This window comes from Elephantulus edwardii, unplaced genomic scaffold (assembly GCF_000299155.1).
Source record: "Elephantulus edwardii isolate Elephantulus edwardi_28Jun2011 unplaced genomic scaffold, EleEdw1.0 scaffold00054, whole genome shotgun sequence".
Lineage (NCBI taxonomy): Eukaryota > Metazoa > Chordata > Mammalia > Macroscelidea > Macroscelididae > Elephantulus > Elephantulus edwardii.
Window position 1 is genome coordinate 10,362,337 of NW_006399804.1, and position 23,236 is coordinate 10,385,572.

Genomic DNA, 23,236 nt, shown 5'->3' on the forward strand with positions numbered 1-23,236 from the left:
GTGCGATTGGCACAGGACAGAGCGGAGTTTAGGGCTGTTGTACATAGGGTCGCTATGAGTCGCAAGCGACTCGACGGCACATAACAACAACAACAAGGTCCCAGGAACTGATAGTATATCAATTGACATATTTCAACTAACAGATGTTTCCCTAGATGTGCTCACCAAGTTATGCCAAGAAATCTGGAGGACAATCAGTTGACTAATTGACTGAAAGAAAACTATATTTGTTCCCATTCCAAAGAAAGATGATCCGAAAGGGTGTGGAAATTATCAAACAATATCATTGATTTCACATGCAAGGAAGATTCTGCTGAAGATTATCCAAAAACGGGAACAGCACATCAACAGAGAACTTCCAGAAGTGCAGCTGAGTTTAGAAAACGCCATGGTACTAGAGATATTGCAGCTAATGTTAGATGGATCTTGGCTGGAAGCAGGGAGTATCCGAGGAATATCTTGTCTATGTTTCATTGATCATGCAAAGGCATTTGACTGTGTGGACCACAATAAACTGTGACTAATTCTGAGAAGAATGGGAATCCCAGAACACTTGATCGTGCTAATGAGAAACCTATTCTTGGACCAGGAGGCGGTCCGCAGTACAGAGCAATTAAGCACTGCATGGTTCAAATTTGGGAAGGGTGTATGTCAGTGATGTGTCCTATCTCCATACCTTTTCAATCTGTATGCAGAACAGATTAGCCAGGAGACTGGGCTCTATGAGCAGAAATGTTGCATCAGGACTGGAGGAAGACTCATCAACAATCTGCATTATGCAGATGACACAATCTTGCTTGCTGAAATGAGGAGGACCTGAAGCACTTGCTGCAGAAAGTCAAAGACTGCAGCCTTCAGTATGGATTGAAGCTCAATATCAAGAAAACAAGATTCTCACCACTGAACTGATTGGCAGCGTCATAATAAATATTGAAGGGATTGAGATTGTTAACAGCTTTAGTTTGCTTTGCTCCACCATCAACCCTCTTGGCACCGGCAGCAAGGAAATTAAAAGACATATTGCATTGGGAGTCTGCTGTCAGAGTCCTCTCCTAAGCTCTGAAGAGCAACGATGTCAGTCTGGAGACTAAGATGCACCTTATATAGACATGGTTTTTACAGTCACTTGCAGTCATTAGAGACCTAAACAATGACTAGGGATAATTATAGAACGAGAATTGATGTCTTTAAGCGGTGGTGCTGAAGAAGAGTGTTGAATATAATATACCATCGACTGCTAGGAAATCAAGCAAGTTCCTCCTGGATAGGGTGAGACCAGGCTGCTCCTTGAAGGCAAGGATTCTGAAGCTTTGTCTGACATACTTTGTTATTGCAAGGAGGGACTTGTCCTTGGAGAGGGATGTCATACTTGGGAGGGTGGAGGGACAGCACAGGAGAGGAAGACTAGGTGAAATGAGTCAGTGACTGGAGCAATGGGGGGAGGTTTGTCAGAGACAGTAAGATTAGCACAGGATAGGGAAGGATTTAGAGCTGTTATACATAGGATTGCTATGAGTTGCATGTGACTCAATGGCACATAACAACAACAAACAATATATATTGTTGTTATTGATGATGATGATTATGTTGAATCCATTGTCACAATCACTCTGTCAATCCATCTGGTTCACGCTCTCTCTCTATCTTATTCTACTTTTCTCAGCATATTATTTTCCAAGTTTTCTGAGGTGGCTATAATCTTTACAACAGCAAATCGCCTTATTTTTCTCCTCCAGAGTAACTAGTGACATTAGAACTGCCACCACCTTTTAGTTAACAGCTTAACACTTAGCCTACTATGTCATCAAGCTCCAGTAGAGTGAGCTAGAATTTAACTCAGTTCATTTAGTGACTAAAATGTGGGTAAGAGTTCTGCTTTGATCACTGTTGTTACTGTGTACTCTTGAGTCAAGAGCCAGCTCATAGCTGTCCCTCTAGCAGGTTTTCAGAGGCAATAAATCACATGGAAGAGATTGCCCATCCTTCTACTACAGAGCATCTAGTAAATTTTGAACTGCATACCTTTGGAATTGCAATGCAGCTTCTTACCACTAGGCCACCAGAGCTCCCTGCTTTGGTCTTGTTGGTATGCGCTGTTAAGTCATCACTGACCCTCCAGTGGATTTTCAGAGGCAGTAAATAGCACAGGAAGAGACTGCCCATCTTTCTCTGGTGAGCTTTATTCATATAAAACCAACACCCCCACTACCAAGGAGTTGATTCCAATTTGTGGGGACCCTCCATTGGGATTCCAAGACAATAAATCTTTGTGGAAGAATTTGCTCATTTTTCTTCCATGGATAAGCTAGTGGATTAGAAACCACCCAACACTCAACATACGATTTTCAATGAAATGGATCAACAGTGACTGCAACAATAGACTACAACACAACAGAGAGTGTGTATATGGTACAGGATTGGGCAGAGTTTCATTCTGTTGTATATGAGGTTGTTATCAGTACCAACTAGATGGCTCCTAGTGACAATAGCAGCCTACAATTCACTCAAGTAGATAAGAGAAAGAGACTGAAGGAAGGAGGAGTGGAAAGTGGCATGATTTGACTTTTTTAACATGTTGATGTTTATCACATCATTTAATGTACAAGTGTTAAGTTCAGAAACGTGGCCTAATAGATACTGACTTTGGACTGACTCTTACATGAGTAATGGAAACCAGGGAATAGATGGTATTACCTGGGTAGAGTATGTAAAGTGAGAATGGAATAATGGCTGCAGTTAGGACATCTTTTAAAAATACTGCCATTTATAGGGATATCTGAGGAAGAGGGATGTGCAATGAAGACTCAAAAACAGTGGACAGACAAGTAGGAAAAATATAAAGAGGGGTCACTCTAACAGAAGCCAAGTGCTTCAGCTATGCCAAGGCTGGAGAGGGATGAAATATGATAAAAGGTGACTGATAATAATAAAATATTTAAATAAAATAATTGCTAAATGAAGGTATTTAGAAAAGAGTTATATAAGCTCAAAATAGAAATGTGTAGGAAGTGAGAAAGTAGAGGATTATCATATAGTGACAGACAGCATTATTTTCAATGATTTATTATTAATAATAAAAACTGCATGTTTACTTTAAATCTGCTTTCCCATATTTAATATGATCTTCTTGTGTGTGAAGCTGCTTCCCTTCAGAAATAATGAAACTCTGAACAGATGGTATTCTTAAAATATCCACAAAAAATTATAGAGGAAACAATATATGTAAAAAATTCAATGATTGTATTTACTTTTCCTATAAATTCATGGCTAGAAAGTCTTTTTTTGAACTTGGGTTTTAGGGAATGAACTCATGTAAATTAACAAAGAGCTCAACTTTAAAATATACTTTGTATTTCCCCTTTTTCTACTAGAAAAAGACTTTTTTAAAAAGTCAATATCCTGAAGTGCTTAGATTGAAGTGCAGAGTTATATTCTTAAGCTTCCTAGTGTTTGAAAGCTAATAAAATCAGTAACAAGAGATGCAGAGGGACTTCTGTTTTTCCTCTCTGGAAATGAAATTATGTGATTTATGACCACCTTGAATTCTTGAGCTACCCAGCAAATACCCAGAGTCACCTAGAAAACATGAAAATTCTAAGAATTTGGAAGGGAGGTTTTATTGATTAACAGTAACCAACTGTAGCCATATAGATTTCCTCTGTGAAATGACAAACTTGCTTAAGAAGTCTTTTATAGAGGACGGTTATTACACTGTTAGCCTTCAAGGCCTCCAGTAGATATTTTTAAACTCTTCAAGTAGTACAAGTTATTTCCCACAATTTAGCTATAGAAAGAAAATGTAAAATATAACTATTTTCCCTTCAAACTGTGGTTCATAACCTGATGAAAGCAATTCTTGCAGACCTCTCACAGTAAAGAGCTCTGGGAGTTCCCCCAGGTTGAGGACCAAATAGTTTCTCTAACAAAACAGTTATACACACTGGCCCCAAAGACAACTTACATGACCTTGCCTTCTCCTTTGTTCATGTGATTCTCTCAACTAGAAATTTGACTTTTGTGGTTTCCATATTTCCTGTTCTATCTGTTGATACTCATCAAGGCTGATATCAAATACCACCTATTCTATTAAGTTACTTTTAATTACTACCTTCATTCAACCCATCATATAGACTGAGTTTAATGTTGTTGTTATTATTCTTATGTGCCATCGAGTCACCTGTGACTCATAGCGACCCTATGTACAACAGCCCTAAACACTGCTCTATCCTGTGTCAATCTTACTGTCTCTGACACACCTTACCCCCATTACCTCAGTGACTGAATCAATCCACCTCATCAAGGGTCTTCCTCTCCTGTGCTGTCCCACCACCCTCCCAAGCATGAATTCCCTCTCCAAGGACTGATCCTGCTTTGCAAACATGTCCAAAGTAGGATTCTTATGAGGATCAGCAAAAAAATAGACAACCTTCACTGCGATGGATTTCCTCAACGACTGTGTCAATGGATTTAAGCACTGCAGAGATTGTGAGAGTAGCATAGGCTCAGACGGGGATTCATTCTGTTATTACTTGGGCTGTGCTCATAGGGTCACTATGAGTCAGATCCATCCCAGTGGGACTTAGTAATAGCAACAATATTGTAACTATATGTAAATTTATTTATGGTCAATTTTTTGAAGATTTTAGAAGATAAGAGCCACATCTCACACTTTGTAAACTACCTAGCATGATGACTCGGATAGGATACTCATCATATGATTCTTTAGAAATTATAATCCCATTTTAAATTAAGAGACAGACTGGAATTTGGAACAATATTCTCTTTGTCTGCCTAAAACAATTATAAAAGACTAGAAAAATGAGTAACGACCTTCTTCTGAGAGTCCAGTTATTCAAATTTTTACCATTTACCACATATAATAAAAAACAATTATGTGACATAGTAACTGGAAGTGGTTTGTTGTGTTTTTTCCCCACAGAATATAAGATTGGAACTGAAAAAGCAAACCCTCATCATTTTCCAAGACATTTACTTTCTGTGGTTGTGCTTGATGTTGCTGTTGTTGTTAGGTTTCATGGAGTAGAGTACAACTCATAGAAACACTTTGAACAGATCCGAACACTGTCCTATCCTAGAGAATCCTCTTCAGCCCTGATATACTTGAGCCCATTGCCATTATTGCATGGTATCCTATTGAGAGTCTTCATCTCTTGGTGAACTTCCACCTTTCCAAACATGATGCTCTTTGCCAAGGAAAAGCCTCTCTTAGCAACATGCTCAAAGTATGCAGTATGAGGCTTTGCCATCCTTGCCTATAAGGAGCACTCTGGTTTCACCTTCTCCAAGCCATATCTATTTGATCTTTAGGCAGTCCACGGAATATTCAGTACTCTTGTATGGTACCACTAAAATAACTTGATTGTATATAAATACATACGGAACTTAAAATGTATATGTATGTATTTCGTACACACTATGTATACATATGACACACTCTGGGCAGTACACACATGTACATCACACACATATACACATACACACACATATCTGCACACACTGTGTTATGTAGATAACACAGCTTTGCTTGCAGAAAGTGAAGAAGACGTGAAGTACTTGCTGGAGAAAATAAAATACCGTAGCCTTCAATATGGATTATATTTCAAAATCAAGAAAAATCATTCCCCTCAGGACCAATAGACAACATCATGATAGATGGAGAAAAGACTGAAGTTATCAATTATTTCCTTTTATTTGGATCCAGTCATTCATTGTAGCAGCAGTCAAGATATCAAAAGACATGTTGCATTGGGAAAATCTGCTGTCAGAGACTTCTCCAAACTGCTAAAGAGAATGGATGTTAAAGACGAAGCTGTGTCAGATGTAAGTCATGGCATTTTCAATTGCTTCCTATACATCTGGAAGTTGGACAGTGAGTTAGAATGACAGAAGAATTAATGTCTTTGAATTGTGATGTTGGAAAAAGAGTACTGAATATACCATGGACTTCCAAAAAGAACAAATAAATCTATCTCAAAGGAAGTGTAGCCTGAGTGTTCCTTAAAGGCTGAGATGGTGAGATTTTGTCTCAATTACTTTGGTATGCTTTCAGGAAGAACCAGATCTTGGAGAGAGATAGCATGCTGGGAAAGGTGAAAGGTCAGCAAAAGAGAGAAAGCCCTTTAACAAGATGGACTGACACCATGCCTACCATAATGAGCTTGGGCATGACAGAGATTGAAAGGATGGTGCAGGATAGGGCAATATTGAGATCTGTTTTTCACTGGGTAGCTGTAAGTCGATGACATCTCACAAACAACAACTTAGATTACTAGAAGAGTAAACAAACCTGGTTTGGAAGAAATGCAACCAGAATGCTCCTTTAACAAAAAGGATGATAAAACTTCATTTCACATACCCTGGGTATCTTGTCAGGAGGTACCAGTTCCTGGAGAAGGACATCATAATTGGAAAGTTGCGGTCAGAGAAGGAAAGAAAGACTCTCAATGAGATGGATTCACACAGTGATGGAAACAATGAACTTGAGCACAGTGGAAATTGTGAGGGTGATGCAGAGTGGGGCATTGTTAAAATCTGCTGTACACAGAATTCCTACAACTAAGAACAGCCACCTAACAAAACCTCCTACCAGATGGATTGTAACCATAGGTATCATCAACTCCTTTGAGTTAATTCAAACTTAGAACAGCTCTCCTTCAGGTTTGTGAGGTTGTAAATCTCTGAAGGGGAAGATTGCCTATCTCTCTCCCTCAGATGGGTTTCAACTACTGACCTTTTAGCTAGTAGCCAATAGGTTATCCACTACACCATCGGGGATTGAATGTACAGGTATAGGTTTATTATTTACAACACATATTTGTGGGAAGGAGGAAAGACACAATTCGATCCATAATACTACTAGTTACAGTATACATTCTCCTGGAGTCAGTACTACCTCATGGGAAATTATTGGGTTTCTGAGTCTGTAAATATTTTAGGGAAAAGACTACTAACTGATAAAATGCTGACCTTTCTGGTAGAAGCCCAACGTTAATGTACTCAACTGCCAAGGCTCCTGCTAATTAAAACTGAAGTCTTTACAGCCAATGTAATTTAGTTAAGTAATTAATCAATTAATGAATGAAGTTGTTTTAAGAAGGAAGACAATGAAGTATATTCCACTGCCATCAGATCAATTTCAATTCATAGAATATAATTAAAACACACTATCATTCACCAAATGCTTCATCCCACATACTTTGAGTATGATGTTGTTGTTAAGTGCCATTGAGCCATAGATGACTCATAGCAACCCTATGAATGAAGACATGGACATTGGTATAACTTTTGTAGTTTCTCCACATTCATGAAGTTTCCAGAGGCAAGCTATTTCAGAAGTGGATGCCACTCCTGCTTCCAAGTTTGGTTTGTAGGTTTTGGGGTGTTGTGGTTTTTTGGTGTTTTTGGTTTTTTTTCAAGTCTCCAATATTTATAAAAGCAGATGGCCTCATCTTTCTTCTGTGAAGAGACTGATGGATTTGAACCTCCTACTTTTCAGCTAATAACTGAATATTTAACCATTGTGCCACTAGAACTCCTTTAGCATGACATAGACAGTACTGAACTTTTCATAGAAAAGTCAGTTATAAGACCTGTTATTGATATTGTCATCTTTCTGATATTGTTTCAAAGAAAAAAATGAGAGTAAGTCTTGTTACTCATTAAGTAATTGTACCCTGTGTATTATCTGAAGAATCATGAAGTTAAAATATAAGAGTGGGAATGGATAAATAAGAAATCTCCTCTCATTTGACTTATAGTCTAGGAAACACAATGGGAGATCAGCTATGAGTTTGTTCCAACCTAACAGCTTTGAGGTTTTTCAGATAATACAGTAGGAATGTCTACTCATATAGTATTCACAGTTGAAATAGCCCTTAAACATGATCTGTTCCTATAATCTCAATTCTGGCTGTTTATATAGGTCAAACACATACATACATTCCCAAATTGTTTTAAAAAATAATTCATTTTCTTTAAACAATGCATAAAAATTTTGTAAGTAAACCTGTATAAAATAAAAATTTAATATAAAAAATATTTATTGCATCAGAAACCTAATACAGAGTTGCTATGAGTAAAAAATAGACTTGATGACAGTAGTAAATCAGCCATATAACGTATTTAGTTGAAGATTTACACTGTTCATTACCTACATATCATTGATTACATGGGCAGTGATATGATAGTAAGTAGATTTATTTTTACTTAGTAAGGAGTCTTTTGAGCTGTCTTCTTTAAGTCCAAGGTAGTAAGATGCTTAGTGATTTTTTTTTAATAGAGTTCTCCTGTAACACCAAAGTAAGAGTCATGAAACTTTCCAGACTGAAAGTCTGGGTATAACATGGACTCTAGTCTACTGGTCCATTATGTTGTAGTGGTAAATTTATATTTGTAAACTCTATTATGTCTGCTTGATAATACTACCAGTTACATGGTTATAAAGGTATAGTTAAGCTATAATTGTTGATAAAAGGAAATTACTGTTCTGTTTAACTATGTTTAAAGCAAATATCATACTGTTTACCAAAAACAGAAGAAAAACAAGAAAACACAAACTCCTTTAAATTTTCCTTCAGATTTCTGTAAATAAAGAAAAATTACATTGTTTTAAAAAATTACTAATTTTTTTAAAAATCACCAACTGAGTGGATGAGATTCATATTTTTTCCCAAAGAAAGGTGACCCAACAGAATGTGGAAATTATCAAACAGTATCATTTATATCACATGCAAGCAAGATTCTGCTGAAAGTTATTTAAAAATTACTGGAGTAGTACATCACCAGAGAACTGTCAGATATGCAAAGTGGGTTTAGAAGAGGCTGTGGTACTAGGGAAATTGTAGCTAATGTTAGATGGATCTGGGCTAAAAACAGGGCATACCAGAGGAATGCCTATTTGTGTTTTATTGACTGTGTAAAGGCGTTTGACTGTGTGGATCACAATATACAGTGGTTAACACTGAGGAGAATGGGAATTCCAGAACACTTGATCGTGCTTATGTGAAGCCTATACTTGGACCAGGAGGCAGTCGTCAGAACATAGCAAGGAAATATTGCATGGTTCAAAATTGGGAAGGGTGTACGCTAGGGATGTGTCCTATATCCATACCTTTTCAATCTATATTCAGGACAGATTATCCAGGAGGTTGGGTTCTATAAGGAGAAATGTGGCATCAGGATTTGAGGAAGACTTATCAAAAATCATTGTTATTCAGATGGCACAGCCCTGCTTGCTGAAAGTGAGGGGAACCTGAAGTGCTTGCTGCAGAGGGTCAAGGACTACCGCCTTAATATAGATTGAAGTTCAATATCAAGAAAACCAAGATTCTCACCGCTGGTCTGATTGGCAGCATCATGATAGATGTTAAAGAGATTGAGACTGTTAACAGCGTTAGTTTACTTGGTTCCACAATCAACATTCTTGGTACCAGCAGCCAGGAAGTTAAAAGATGAATTGCAGTGGGGAAGTCTGCTTTCAGAGACCTCTCCAAAGTACTGAAGAACAATGACGTCAGTCTGGAGACTAAGGTATGCATAATCAGGCCATAGTCTTTGCCATTACTTGCTATGCATCAGAAAGCTGGACAATGACTAAGGATGATAGAATGAGAATTAATGCCTTTGAGCTGTGGTGCTGGAAAAGAGCATTGAATATACCACGGACTTCTAAAAGTACAAACGGATTTGTCCTAGGGAAAGTAAAACCAAGCTACTCCTTGTAGGCAAGGATTCTGAGACTTTGTCTGACATACTTTGGGCATGTTTCAAGGAAAGACCAGTCCTTGGAGAGGGACATCATGCTTGGGAGAGTAGAGGGACAGTGCAGGAGAGGAAGACCCTCTATGAGATGGATTTATTCAATGACTGGGGTAATGAGGGTAGGTGTGTCAGAGACAATAAGATTGGCACAGTATAGAGCAGTGTTTAGGTCTGTTGTACATAGGGTAGCTATGAGTTGCAGGTGACTTGATGACACATAACAACATTACAATCTTCTTTTCTAATGCCCTAACTTTATTCAGTTAATCTACTCTTTATTTCACGTTGTTTTAATAATTATGCCACTGGTGTTTTGAGTTTTCGGTGTTTTGCTTTTTGTTTGTTAGTAGCATTATAAAACCAAATGTGAAAAGGTCATGTGACATGAGTGTCAGAAAACAATTTTCATAATATTCTACTGTTTTAAATAAATTTAAAGAAAATTTTTGGCATAGATAATATTGAAATATTCAATTACTCACTTTTATGACTATTTTTAAATCCCTCAGCAATTATATATAGCAATGTTTGCCTGATAATTTTCCCAAGTTCCTGAGAATTTTCCTTGATACATTAAGAAAAATTCAAAAGAATTCCATTATATAAACCCATTGGTCTCTGCTGGATATTGGTTTTTCTATTGAAAGATAAGCTAGAATGAAATGAAATTAAAATATGCGCAATAATATGATTTTGTGTTTTGTCACATGTTGAAACATGATAAGTTTAAATTTTATCTAGAAAATAAGTTTGTTTTATTCTGGTAAATGTATAAATAATATTTAACATTGGCCTAGTGTTAAGGAGCAGTGCTGCAAACCCAAAGGCACATGGTTCACATCCACCAACTGCTCCACAGAAGAAAGATGGGTGATCTCCTGCCATGCAACCTACTGTCTCTGTAAACCCACAGGGGCTCAGCCATGGATCATCTCTGACTCCATGGCACATAACAATAACAACAAAGATAATCGTCATATGTACAGTTCACAGCATTGCTCACATTATTGTTGTTCAATGATAAAAAAAAATCATGTCTATTTTAATTTTTTAATGTTTTATTTTCTTTTTTGTTGGCCTCTAATTCAGGATATTTGTTTTGTTATCTTGCTTTTACAGAGTTTTGAAGGTGTTTCTTTCAAGAACAGCCCAAAGGATTCCATACATGACGGGTGGACGGGTCATGAAGATGCTTGCAGTAATCCTCCTGGTAGTATTTTGGTTTCTCATTGGCTGGACATCATCTGTATGTCAGAACTTGCAGAGGGAGATTTCACTTATTGGCCAGGGGCAAACATCTGATCACCTCATCTTCAATATGTGCCTCATAGACCGATGGGATTACATGACAGCAGTTGGTATGTAGCCACTTGCTTTGTGTTTTGTCCTTTCCCAGATAGCACTAAAAATTACTTCCTAGAAGCCTTGTCAAACCTTTTCACAAAGCCTAAAGGAATTTTACCTAATATGGTTTCAGAAAAACAACATATGAAAATGACAATAATGACATGTGGAATGCAAACTTTTTCTGGAAGTTTCCATTCTTTTTCAAAGGTATGTAACTTTGTTGAGAAAATGTAATATAATCAGAAAGAAAACAAAATATGATAAATAAAGGCAACTTCTTTGTACAAAGAATCCTTCTAATTTCTATCTTAGCAATTAGTCCTTGTTTGATAAACACTGTTCTCTTCACTTGATGCTTAAGTTTGGAGGAGAAAAGGAAGCCAGTTGATGTTTATATATAGTTTTAATATAGGATATATCAGATTAACCATTTAATACATTATTTTATGAATAGATTATCTCTGTACAATTATCTTAATAGCCTATCTTAATTTCTTTCCTATCATTACCTATAAAAAAGAATTTATTAGTCATTGTCTAGAAATCCAACATAACAAAAGAACAAATGCATGTTAGTTGTGAATCTTGAAAATTATCTTGAGGGGGAAAAAACAATCTAGAAAATAAGGAAGGACCTACTTATAAGCACATGGGCAAAAAATATATTCGTTTTTGAAATTCTAATTTTCTTTAAAAAATGAAGAAGAAAGTTTCCATTGTTAACGTTAGGTAATATTAAGCTATGTATCCAAAGTTATTCATTTACATGTGTGTATATACACACACACTTACACACGTGTGTATATATGTGTATATATATGTGTGTATATATATGTGTGTGTGTGTGTGTGTGTGTGTGTGTAGGCAGTGCAACTCTGTAGCCACCAATGCTTCCTATATATCTAGGTATTTACCTGCTATTGCCATCAATTCAGAACCAGCCACTGCTTACCCTTCATTGGGTTTTCAAAGCTATGAATCTTAAAGGGAAACTGTTCATCTTTCTCCTGGAGAGCTGCTGGTCAACACAAACCACAAGAGACCTGGGTACTGTTCATGTAACAAATTCTTAGAGTTTGAATAATAATCTTTAGAATGAAGAAAGACTTTGACTAATGACTTTTTTTACTTCAGTAGCTTTATTGAAAGTTGTATCCCTTAAAACCAAAATGCAATGGTAGTTTATTAGGTTACCACTGCGAAAAACAAAATTAACACCAATGTATTAAACATATTGAAATGTATTGGTTGGTTGGTTGGTTGTGAAGACTTAAAAGTTATCCACAAAACACAATTTACAAAAGTTAAATATATGATATACTGTGATTTTGGCCTATTTTTCAATGTGTATTTTAGCATAATATTCTTAACATGGTTGTTGTTGTATACCTTCGAGTTGGAGCTGACACATAGCTTGCAAGTTTTTAGAGGCAGTTAATCGCATGGGAGGAGATTGCCCAGCCTTCTCCTGCGGAACAACTGGTGGATTCAAACTGCACGCCTTCAGGATTGCCCCATAGCTTCTTGCCACTAGGCCATCAGAGCTCCCTAACTTAACATGGTACCAAAAGTAAATATTAATTGATTAAAACCATTCTTGATAGTCTCAGTCTACAGTAGTATTATTTCTGTACTGGATCAATTAATTTAGGTAGTATGGAAGTGGAAACCTATTTAACTTAAACTATATCATCTTGTGGAAGGAGGAGTGGCATCCATTTCCATAATAGCTTGCCTCCGGAAACCCTATGAACCTGGAGAGAGGATGAGAGACACCCAAGTGTGGAGGACTCTCCTTCATAGGGTCGCCATGAGTCACCTGCACCTCAATGGCACTTAATAACAACAACAACAATATCATCTTAGATGTGCTTATTGTGATGTTTTAATTAAGACTAACATTTTACGAGTTCACTTTCAAGACAAGGATTATTATTGCAAGCAGTATATAAATGGTCACCAATCCTGACCAGTGGTTGTTAAAGTGTTGTCTTCAAAGCGACAAACAGTAATAGCATCAAATGAGAACTTGTCAGAAACAGGACTGACATCGAGGTTGCGGAGAAACTAGGAAAAGAGGGGATAAATAAGATACACTTCATAGAAACAGATTGAAAGGTTCCAGATCAAAGCCAAGAACCACACCGACGCAGAAACATTTCTCAAAGTTTATTGCATGCCAGGCTACTCAGCAAGGGGAGTAGGGCCGGGGGTTGGGCTTAGGGAGGCTTATATGGGGTTTTAGCAAGTGTGTTTTAGGGGTTTGTGGGATGAGTTGACAGATGCAGTAGCTCATCAGTGCATAAAGTTTCTGGTTTGGGAAAAGGTCCTAATATGGGAATTTCTGAGTTTTGGTTCTGGGGAATATCCTGACGGGATTTTCTGAGTTCTGGTTTAGGAAAGTGTTCTGACATTGGGATTTCTGAGTTGAGCGTCAATCTCCATTTTTATTTTTAGCCTAACACAGATAAGAGAAAGAACTGCTTGAAAGGAATATATGATTCTATATTATTTTTATGATAACAGTCCAGAATAAGAGCTGCATAGTACAGTGGACTGGGGTGGGGGTGGGGAATTATACAACAATCAAAGAATTTTTTTTTCCAAAGAGAAAAGTGAACTGGCAGAGAGGAAAATATTCAACATGAATGAATGGAAATCCAAGTTCTCTATTAACTTCCATTAAAATCTCAATTTTTTTAAAATGCAAATTTTAGAGATTCACCCAGACTTCTTCTGTGAGGATGAGTAATCTCTGTTTTAATAAGCCCTCCAAGTGATCCTGATGTTACTCTGAAATAAACCAGTCCTGATTCAGAACAAGTATCAGATGAATTTGCTAACATACAGTGATCACTATAAAAGTGCAAAAGTGCCCTAACAGCTTTAATACTGCTTCCTAGATCAGCCATAAGACCATTCTTCCTAGTGACTATTTCAAAGCCATATCCTCTCTCCAGAATCCGTAACTGTCTATATTCTACTTTTCTCCTAAGTAAAGATTTCTACTCAGAAGAGCAGAGGTCATAGATGGTACTATTTTAAAATATTGCAGATAGTACATTTATTGTTGTGTCAGTCAACTCAGAGATGCTGTATGACAGAGTAGAGGTACTCTGTAGGGCTTCCTACCCTGTAATCTTTACAGGAGGAGATTGCCTGATCTTTTCTTCCATGAAGCCACTGGTAGGTTTGAACTATTACCTCTCAGCACCCAGCCAGGCACATAACTAAAGATGCCACCAGGTGTCTTTAAATGATCCTATATCCCCACCCATTCTGGACTTTTTTTCTCTAATACTAAGTTAATGTCTCAAACAGCTCATTTAAGACCACAACCCCTTCTTCTCTAGTTGTTTCTCTTTATTGTATATGTTTTGCTGTCATTTGACATTCTCCTATCAAAAATCACTCATTCAGTAATTCCATCTGACCACACTGTTCTGTGACTCAGTTTTTTTATTACTGCACTAGTTCCTCAGTCTCCTAGGCAATTTTCATTACTTTATTGACACTGAAGTCTGCCTTTCTCTAAAAGATAGAGCTTGCCAGCTTTACTCATTCGTAGGGAATGAACCATGAAAACATGGAACAGATTTATACATTAATTCTAGATAATAGCAAGAAAGAGGGTCTAGACATGAGAAGAGTTTGAGCTCAGCACCTGACCTTGAGGTAGATAATACACAAAGAAAGATTCGTTACTGGTGACAACTGTACAGGGCACAAATCCTTAAGCAATAGCTAGCTGCTCCTTGGAGGCAAGAATTCTGAAACTTCATCTGATATACTTTGGGCATGCTGCAAGGGATGACCAGTCCTTGGAGAGGTATATCATTCTTGAGACGGTGTAGGGACAGTCCAAGACAGGAAAACCCTCGATGAGATAGATTGTTTCAGTGACTATGGTAATGGGCATAGGTGTGTCTGAGACAATAAGGTTGGCACAGGTGAGAATAGGGTTCAGAGATGTTGTACATAGGGTCCCTATGAGTCACAAGTGACCCAAGGACATTTAACAACAACAACAACTTGTACCTAATTCATAAATTTAGAAGGAGAATGAAGTAGTAAAGCTCAAGAGATAGAAGTGAGTTAAATTAATACTCCCCAAGATAATAGCTCATAAGGCAAGCTCTCTTCAACAATCAAAGGACTAGTGACAAAGGTACAGAAATCAAGAAGTATAAGGAAGTTAAATGTTTTATTATTATTGTTGTATTAATGTTCTTATCTCACAGGCATTGTTTTCTCCCTATAAACTACTGTAACACTCTAGTTCTCATAAATGTTCTTTCCCTGCAGTAATACATTCTAAAGAAAGACAGAATTCATGATTTAATGACAAAAGCAAATATTTGAAATTAAGAGTATCTTGAAAAAATATGACATGATTGCTATAAATTTTAAACACTATCCCATAGCAATTTTCATTCCTCTTTCAGTATGTAGCATTAAAATAATATGCATTAAACCTCTTCTAATTTAATCCTTTCAAATATATAGCATATGTCTCTATTTAGTTCTCATTATATAATTTGCTTAGAAGCATATTTACTCTTAGATTTGTTATTATTCAATTATTGCTCAAATGTACATTTATGCAAAAAAATTTTTAAACAGTAAAGAGTACATTCATGTATTTTCATTCAGGTTGAAAAAACCTTCACTGAAGGCTAAACTATTCCTTAATCCCTAAGAGAAAAGGAGCCCTGCTCACTCCTGTTAGGAGAATAAGTGTTGTACTACTAACTAAATTTGGCAGTTTGAACTCACAGGCCCTCTTAAGGGGAAAAAACTAGACTGTCGAGTCTGAAGCACAATCTGTTCTTTCAAGCTCTGGGTCGCACCTACAACTGATGAAGAATTTGATGAACTTTGTTTTGAATTTGGCTTGGAACTTGATGAAATTACTTCAGAGAAGGAGATTATAAGTAAGGAATAAGGTAATGAAAAGGAATCCGGGACGAAATTGACGTGCCTGCCAATCGAAATTATCTCCTGTGTCTGGAAGGATTGGTCTGAAGACTTCAGGTCTTCAAAGAAAAGCTATAAACAGGTAATACCTAGTAAAGAAATGTACAGATTGACTGTGACAGAAGAGACAGCCAAAATATGCCTTTATGCTGTAGCAGCAGTTCTCTGCAACGTAAAGCTTAGGAAGGATCACTACAATAGCTTTATTGATCTTCAGGAAAATTACACCAGAAAATTTGCAGAAAAAGATCGTTGGTTGCCATTGGCACTCATGATTTGGACACATTGTCAGGACCATTCACGAACACACACCAAGTGTCCTTCAGGTATCAAGTTCAAGCCTCTGAATAAGACCAAGGAGTACACAGCTTGTGAACTGATGAAGCTATACAAGACTGACAACCACCTGAAACATTTTTTACGTATCTTTGAAAATAAACCTCCTACCCAGTAATCTATGAAAGCAATGGTGTTGTCTTTTCAATGCCTCAGATTATCAATGGCAAAAATCGTCCTTGATATTCTTGTCACCATGTTCAGTGAATACTGTGAGAATCAGTTTACAGTTGAGGCAGCTGAGGTCGTTTTTTCTAATGGGAAATTGCATACTTTTCCAAAATTGGTTTGCAGGAAGGAGATTGTGAGAGCTGATCTCATTAACAAAAAAAGTTGGAATCAAAGAAACCCCAGAGAATCTTGCAAAGCTTCTGAGCAGGATGTGTTTAAAATCAGAAGTCATAGGCATGGAAATCAGATAGAGCTTGAAATCCCTCCCACCCGAGCTGACATCATGCATGCCTGTGATATTATAGAAGATGCTGCTATTGCTTATGGATATAACAACATTCAGATGCATCTCCCCAAAACATACTCCATAGCTAATTAATTTCCTCTTAATAAGCTGACAGAACTTCTCAGGCATGACATGGCTGCAGCTGGCTTGGCTGAGATACTTACCTTTGCCCTGTACTCCCAGCTGATAAACTTGGTTTGGATATTCCTGCAATAAAAGCCGTCCATGTAAGTAACCCTAAAACAGCTGACTTTCAGGTAGCACACACTACCCTTCTTCCCGGCCTCCTGAAGATCATAGCAGCAAACCGGAAGATGCATCTGCCTCTGAAATCATTTGAAGTTTCAGACTTTGTAGTGAAAGATTCTAGCAAAGATGCTGGTGCAAGAAACTACAGGCATCTCTGTGCTGTGTATTACAGCAGAGTCCTGGGTTTTAGATCATCCACGGGCTGCAGGACAGAATCATGTTGCTGCTCCACGTGCCTCCAAGTGAAAAGAAGGGAGGCTATGTGATCAAAGCTGCTGAAGGCTCCGCTTTCTTCCTGGGGCGATGTGCCAAGGACTTTGTCCGAGGTCAGAGCATCGGCAAACTCGGGGTCCTGCATCCTGACGTCATCACCAAGTTTGAGCTGACCATGCTCTGCTCCTCCCTGGAAATCAGTATCGAGCCCTTTTTATGAGGATGGGACTGATGTACTCCAAAGGTCCCTTTCTCTATCTTCAGTGTCCTCAACCCTCCTCACAGGGGACCTCCATTTGTGCTTTAATGTTTAATAAACACTGCCTGGCAAAAAACAAAACAAAAAAAAAAGAAACAACAAAAAACCTAGACTGTCTATTCTCATTCATATTTTAAAGCCTTTGAAAGCCCATAGAGGGTCACTATGAGTTGGAATAGAATCCACAACAGTGCATTTGAATAGATTCTAACCGGCAGTTCATTGTAAATTAACTATGAAAACTCTAATTCACTGCAGTTGAGTTGGTTCTGATTCAGCAGCTTCCTTCACCCTCTTTGAGTTTTGAGGCTGTAAATCCTCAGGGGAAGAATGTCAGTGGATTCAAACCATGGAGACTGTCATTTTTATTAGCAGCACAACTCACTGCAGACTGTACCACCAAAGACAGGAGATGAGAGAGTTTTTACCTATAAGTAGTGAGCAATCTTTTTCAAGAAGCTGTGTATATTTAGATTTATATTAGAAGTTTCAAATAAAGAAAAGTGACGGTTCATATGTGGGTTAACTCACATTTTAGAGCAGATCTACCTGTGAAAATATTATATTTTTAGTACAAAATAAGAAAACATCTGAAAGTAGGAATCACTAACATTTCCACTAAGTAGAATTCTAGTTTGAAAATAGGTCAGGAATTTAAAGACGGGGTTCAGGGGAAGAAAATGAGTCCATTCTATTTTTGTTTACTGCTCAGGGCTGAAGCTACTCTAAGAGAGAGGTCCCCCCCCTCTTGGGTTTTTTCAAAAAGAAGGAACAGATACAGAAAACATTTTGAAGGTGGGAGAAATTGGTGAAACACCATAAACCTCAGATTCTCTTCTGAAGAAATTACTTCAAAACACAGAATGGGACTTACAGGGCATCTAGATAGATATTCCCCTTGACCCCTGCTGAAGATACCTGGTCTCTGGCTTCTGTGCTTACCAACACCACCAAGAATATTTACAAACTTTAAAAAACATGGGTGTAGGCTGTAGAGACCCAACCAGGCTACACACACATGAATTGAGTGGGAAGCTGGTAGAGAGGTAGGGCCCCACGGGGGATAGAGTGCAGTTGCCTGTCAGAGGAAATTGATCTCTGGGTTCTCTGTGCACCAGGACCACCAAGGACAATTATAAACTTCAGAAGAAGTGGGCAGCACTCAGGCAAGATTCCTGCAATGCTGCACTGTACTCCAGAAAAAAGTTGAAGGACTTTAATAAGGAGGAGCTTTACCACTGCACAGGCCCAGAAAGAACTCCTGGCGTAGTGAGTTGCCCTCCCCCAAAAAGGGACCACATTAAGTCTGCAACTAATAAATAACATCATAAAGATAAAGAACTGTCAACAGCCTGTGCAGACACAATAGAAATGACCTAACACATACCAAGAAAAACAAAACCTAATATTCATCATATTAACAAAGCAAAGAACAAGAACCACATGATCCTATCAATTGATACAGAAAAGGTCCTTGCCAAAATCCAACAGCCCTTCTTCATTAAAACACTCAACAAAATAGGAATAGAGGAGAAGTTCCTCAAAATAGTGATAAATACTTATGTAAAACCAATAGCCAACATAATTCTCAATGGATTACAGGCATTCCCCTTAAGAACAGAAACTAGGCAAGGATTCCCACTATCTCCTCTCCTATTCAATATAATACTGCAAGCATTAGAGATAGGGATAAGACATGTAAATAAGAGGTATCCAAATTGGCAAAAATGAGGAAAGACTATCTCTATATGCAGATGACATGATAGTGTATTTATAATATCTTGAAGATTCAGTGAGAAAACTATTGATTATAGTCAACCGATTCAGCAGAGTAGGAGGATACAAGATCAACAAACAAAAATCAGTTGGATTTCTCTACAGCAACAAAGAGAATATAGAAATGGACCCAAGAAAACAATACCAATTACAACAGCTGATTACAATGTGAAATATTTGGGGATAAGTTTAAATAGAAACATAAAAGACCTAGACACAGAAAATTGCAAAACATTATTACAAGAAACAAAAAGAGATCAGGAGAAATGGAAAATATACCATGATCATGGATAGGAAGATTCATATCATGAAAATGATTCTACCAAATGTAATCTACATGTTCAATGCAATCCCAATACAGGTTATCAATTCCATTCTTCAACAAGATGGAAAAGGTAATTTCAAATTTTATTGGAAATGCAAAGAAACCTCAAATAAGAAAAACACTACTGAAAGGAGAAACAAAGTAAGTGTCATCACACTCCTTGATCTCAAATCCTACTACACAGCTATAGTGGTTAAGACAGCATAGGACTGGTACAGCAACAGATACATGATCAATGGAATAGAATTGAGAACCCAGAAATCAAGTCATCCACCTATGGTCAATTGACCTTTGACAAGGAGATGGTATCAGTTAAGTGGGGAAAGGTCTCTTTAATAAATGGTGTTGCCATAAATTAAAAATCATGTGCAGAAAACTTAAGACCCAGACCTCACACCTTATACAAAAACCAACTCAAGGTGGGTCAGGGACCTATAAATAAAACCAAAGACTATAAATTTCATCAGAGAAAAGGTAGAAAGTACTCTAGAAGACCTAATACAGAGCATGAACAGTTTCAAGAATTATGAAAAACCTACAACCAGGAGAGAATAAAATAGATGAATGGGATCTTGAAAGAATCAAATCCCTATGCATATCAAACCCACAGACTGGGGGAAAATATTTGGTAATGACAGAGAATACCAGAGGAATGTCTATCTGTGCTTCATTGATTATGCAGAGGCTTTTGACTGTGTGGATCACAACAAGCTGTGGCTGACTCTGAGAAGAATGGGAATCCCAGAACATTTGATTGTGCTTATGCGAAACCTATACTTGGACCAAGAGGCAGTCATAAGAACAGAGAAAGGAGACATTGCATGGTTCAAAATTGGGAAGGGGAGTTGTATTCTGTCTCCATACCTTGACAAGAAAAATGTACAAAATCCAATCACAAAATTGGCACTATGAATAGGCACTAGACCAAAGAGGACATTCAGATGGCAAACAGACACATACAGCAATGTTCAAAATCCCTAGCTTTTAGACACATGGAACTCAAAACAACTATAAGATACTATCTCACCCCAGCAACAATAGCAAAGTTCAACAAGGTGTCAAACAACAAATGCTGGTGAGGTTATGGAGATATTGGAACTCTTATTCCCTGCTGGTGGCAATGTAAATTGGTATAACCACAATGGAAAGCAGTCTGGCACTTTCTCAAAAAGTTGGAAATAGAAACACCATTTGAGCCAGCAATTCCACTGCTAGGAATATAACCTAAAAAATAAAAAAAATAGAGCCACAACTCAAATATATGTATGCACATCCATTTTTATGGCTACATTATTCATAATGGCAAATAGATGGAAGCAACCCAAGTGCAGATCAATAATAAAAGGATAAAAAAGCTATGGTACATCCACACAATGGAATATTATGCAGCACTGAAAAGCAATGAAGTAGTAAAACATTACACCACATTGGGGAGCCTTGAGGACATTATGCTAAGTAAAATATCTCAGTCACTAAAGGATAAAGACTGCATACCACTGCTGTTCTAAAACAGAGCAGGCATGGGGAGGTGTTAGAGAGGGAGTGGGGAAGGGGTGGAGAGATCATGAACACTTCATTGGAACAGATGAGGGGAATAACTATTTGAATGAAACACATGATTATATATTATATGTATGAGAACAGTTTGGAACAAGAAGGACACTGGAGAAGTAGAGGAGGGGAAGGGAAGCAGGATAAAATGTGCAATAATGAATAAATTTTAAAAAAGAAAGCAATAGGCAGCAACAAACACTTGGAAAAAACAAAGTAAGCTTTCTCCTTAAAAAAGCAGAGCATATTGCAGACCCAGTTAATACCCCAGAAACAGAGAACCAGAAGAAGTATATTGACACAGAGTCTTCTGAACAGTTACAGAAGAATGTATAAATGATGGAAGAAATAATGGAAGCCATAAATAAAGTGGATACCCCAGAGACAGGGAACCAGAAGATATAAATTGAAGTGGAATTACATGAACAACTACAAAAGAAGGTAGAAATGATGGAAGCCATAAATTAATCAAATACTCCAAAGACAGGGAGAAAGAAATAGATCGACATGAAAGAATATTAGAAGCTACTGAAGAAATTGCAAAAGGTAGAGGAAGATAAAAAGAAGAAATTTAAAAAATTGGGTACAGGCAGCACAGTATTGGAATGAACATAAATGCATGAAAATGCAATCCAGAATATCAAGATCGAAATGGCAGAAGTTTTCAACATGCTTCAGCAAACAAAAAGCAAAACAGAAGAGATAAACAAAAAAATAAGTAAGCTGGAAGATGAGAACCTCAGTGGGACCATACTAGAAGAGAGAACAGGAAATGGAAGGAAAATGAAGAAAACATTAGTTATGTGGTATGACATCAAAAGGAATAGCATATGTATGATTGGAATTCCAGAACATGAGGCATATAAGAAAAGCACTGAGAAAATTGTGGAAGAGGTACTAGAAGAACACTACCCATACACTATGAAGAATGAGGAAAACCATATTTAAGAAGCTCAGTGAAGCCCAAACATTAGACCCCAAAAGAAAAACATCAAGACATATCATAGTCAAATTCTCCAAAACCAAGGATGTTGTTTTTGTTATGTTGTGTGCTGTCAAGTCACCCACAACTCACGGTGACCCTATGTACAACAGCTCTGAAGTCTACTCTATCCTAATCCAGTCTCACTAATTCTAACTCACCTTCCCCCATTGTCCCAGTCACTGTATCAATCTATCTCATCCATACCCCACGCCTGCCGTGCTGTACCTCCACCCTTCCAAGCATGATGTCCTTCTCCAAGGACTGGTCCCTTCTGGCCATATGCCCAGATGGAGCTTCAGAAATCTATTCCACAAGGAGAAGCTTGTTTTCACCCTCTTCAATACAGATGTATTAATTTTCAGGGTAGTCCATGATATGTTTAAGACTCTTCTTCAGCACCACAACTCTAAAATATCGATTCTTCTGTCATCCTTAATCATTGTCCAGCTCTATGATCCAAAGCAAGTAATTGTGAAGACCATTGCCGGAATCAGGTGCACCTAGGTCTCTAGACTGACATCGTCATTTTTTAGCATTCTGGAGAGGTCCCTGACAGCAGATTTTCCCAGTGTAATTTATCTTTTAATTTCCTGACTGCTAGTGCCAATAGTGTTGATTGTAGAGCTGAGCAAGCTGTAATTGCTAACAATTTCAATCTCTTCACCTATCATGGTACTGCCCATTGGCCCAGTGGTGAGAATCTTTGTTTTCTTGATGTTGAGCTTCAATCCATATTGAAGACTACAGTCTTTGACCTTCTTCAGCAAGGGCTTCAAGTCTTCCTCAGTTTCATCAAGCAGAGTTGTGTTATCTGCATAATGTAGATTGTTGATGACTCTTCCTTCAATCCTGATGCTACATTTCCCATCACGGAGCCCAGCCTCCCAAATGATGTGTTCTGCATATAGATTGAAAAGGTATGGAGACAGGTGACATCCTTGACACACTCTTTTCTTTATTTTGAACCACGCAGTGTGTCCT

At 37.6% G+C, this 23,236-nt stretch overlaps 1 protein-coding gene and 1 pseudogene across 1 annotated transcript in view; both read left to right on the forward strand.

Annotated features, from left to right (window-relative positions):
- The window catches only part of GPR158 (G protein-coupled receptor 158), a 570,604-nt gene that overhangs the window by 503,140 nt on the left and 44,228 nt on the right, over positions 1–23,236 (forward strand). Inside the window, 1 exon segment of the mRNA XM_006887106.1 lies at positions 10,900–11,138. Within this exon segment, the coding sequence (XP_006887168.1) occupies positions 10,900–11,138 (239 nt within the window).
- On the forward strand, positions 11,289–17,579 carry LOC102851939 (annotated as a pseudogene).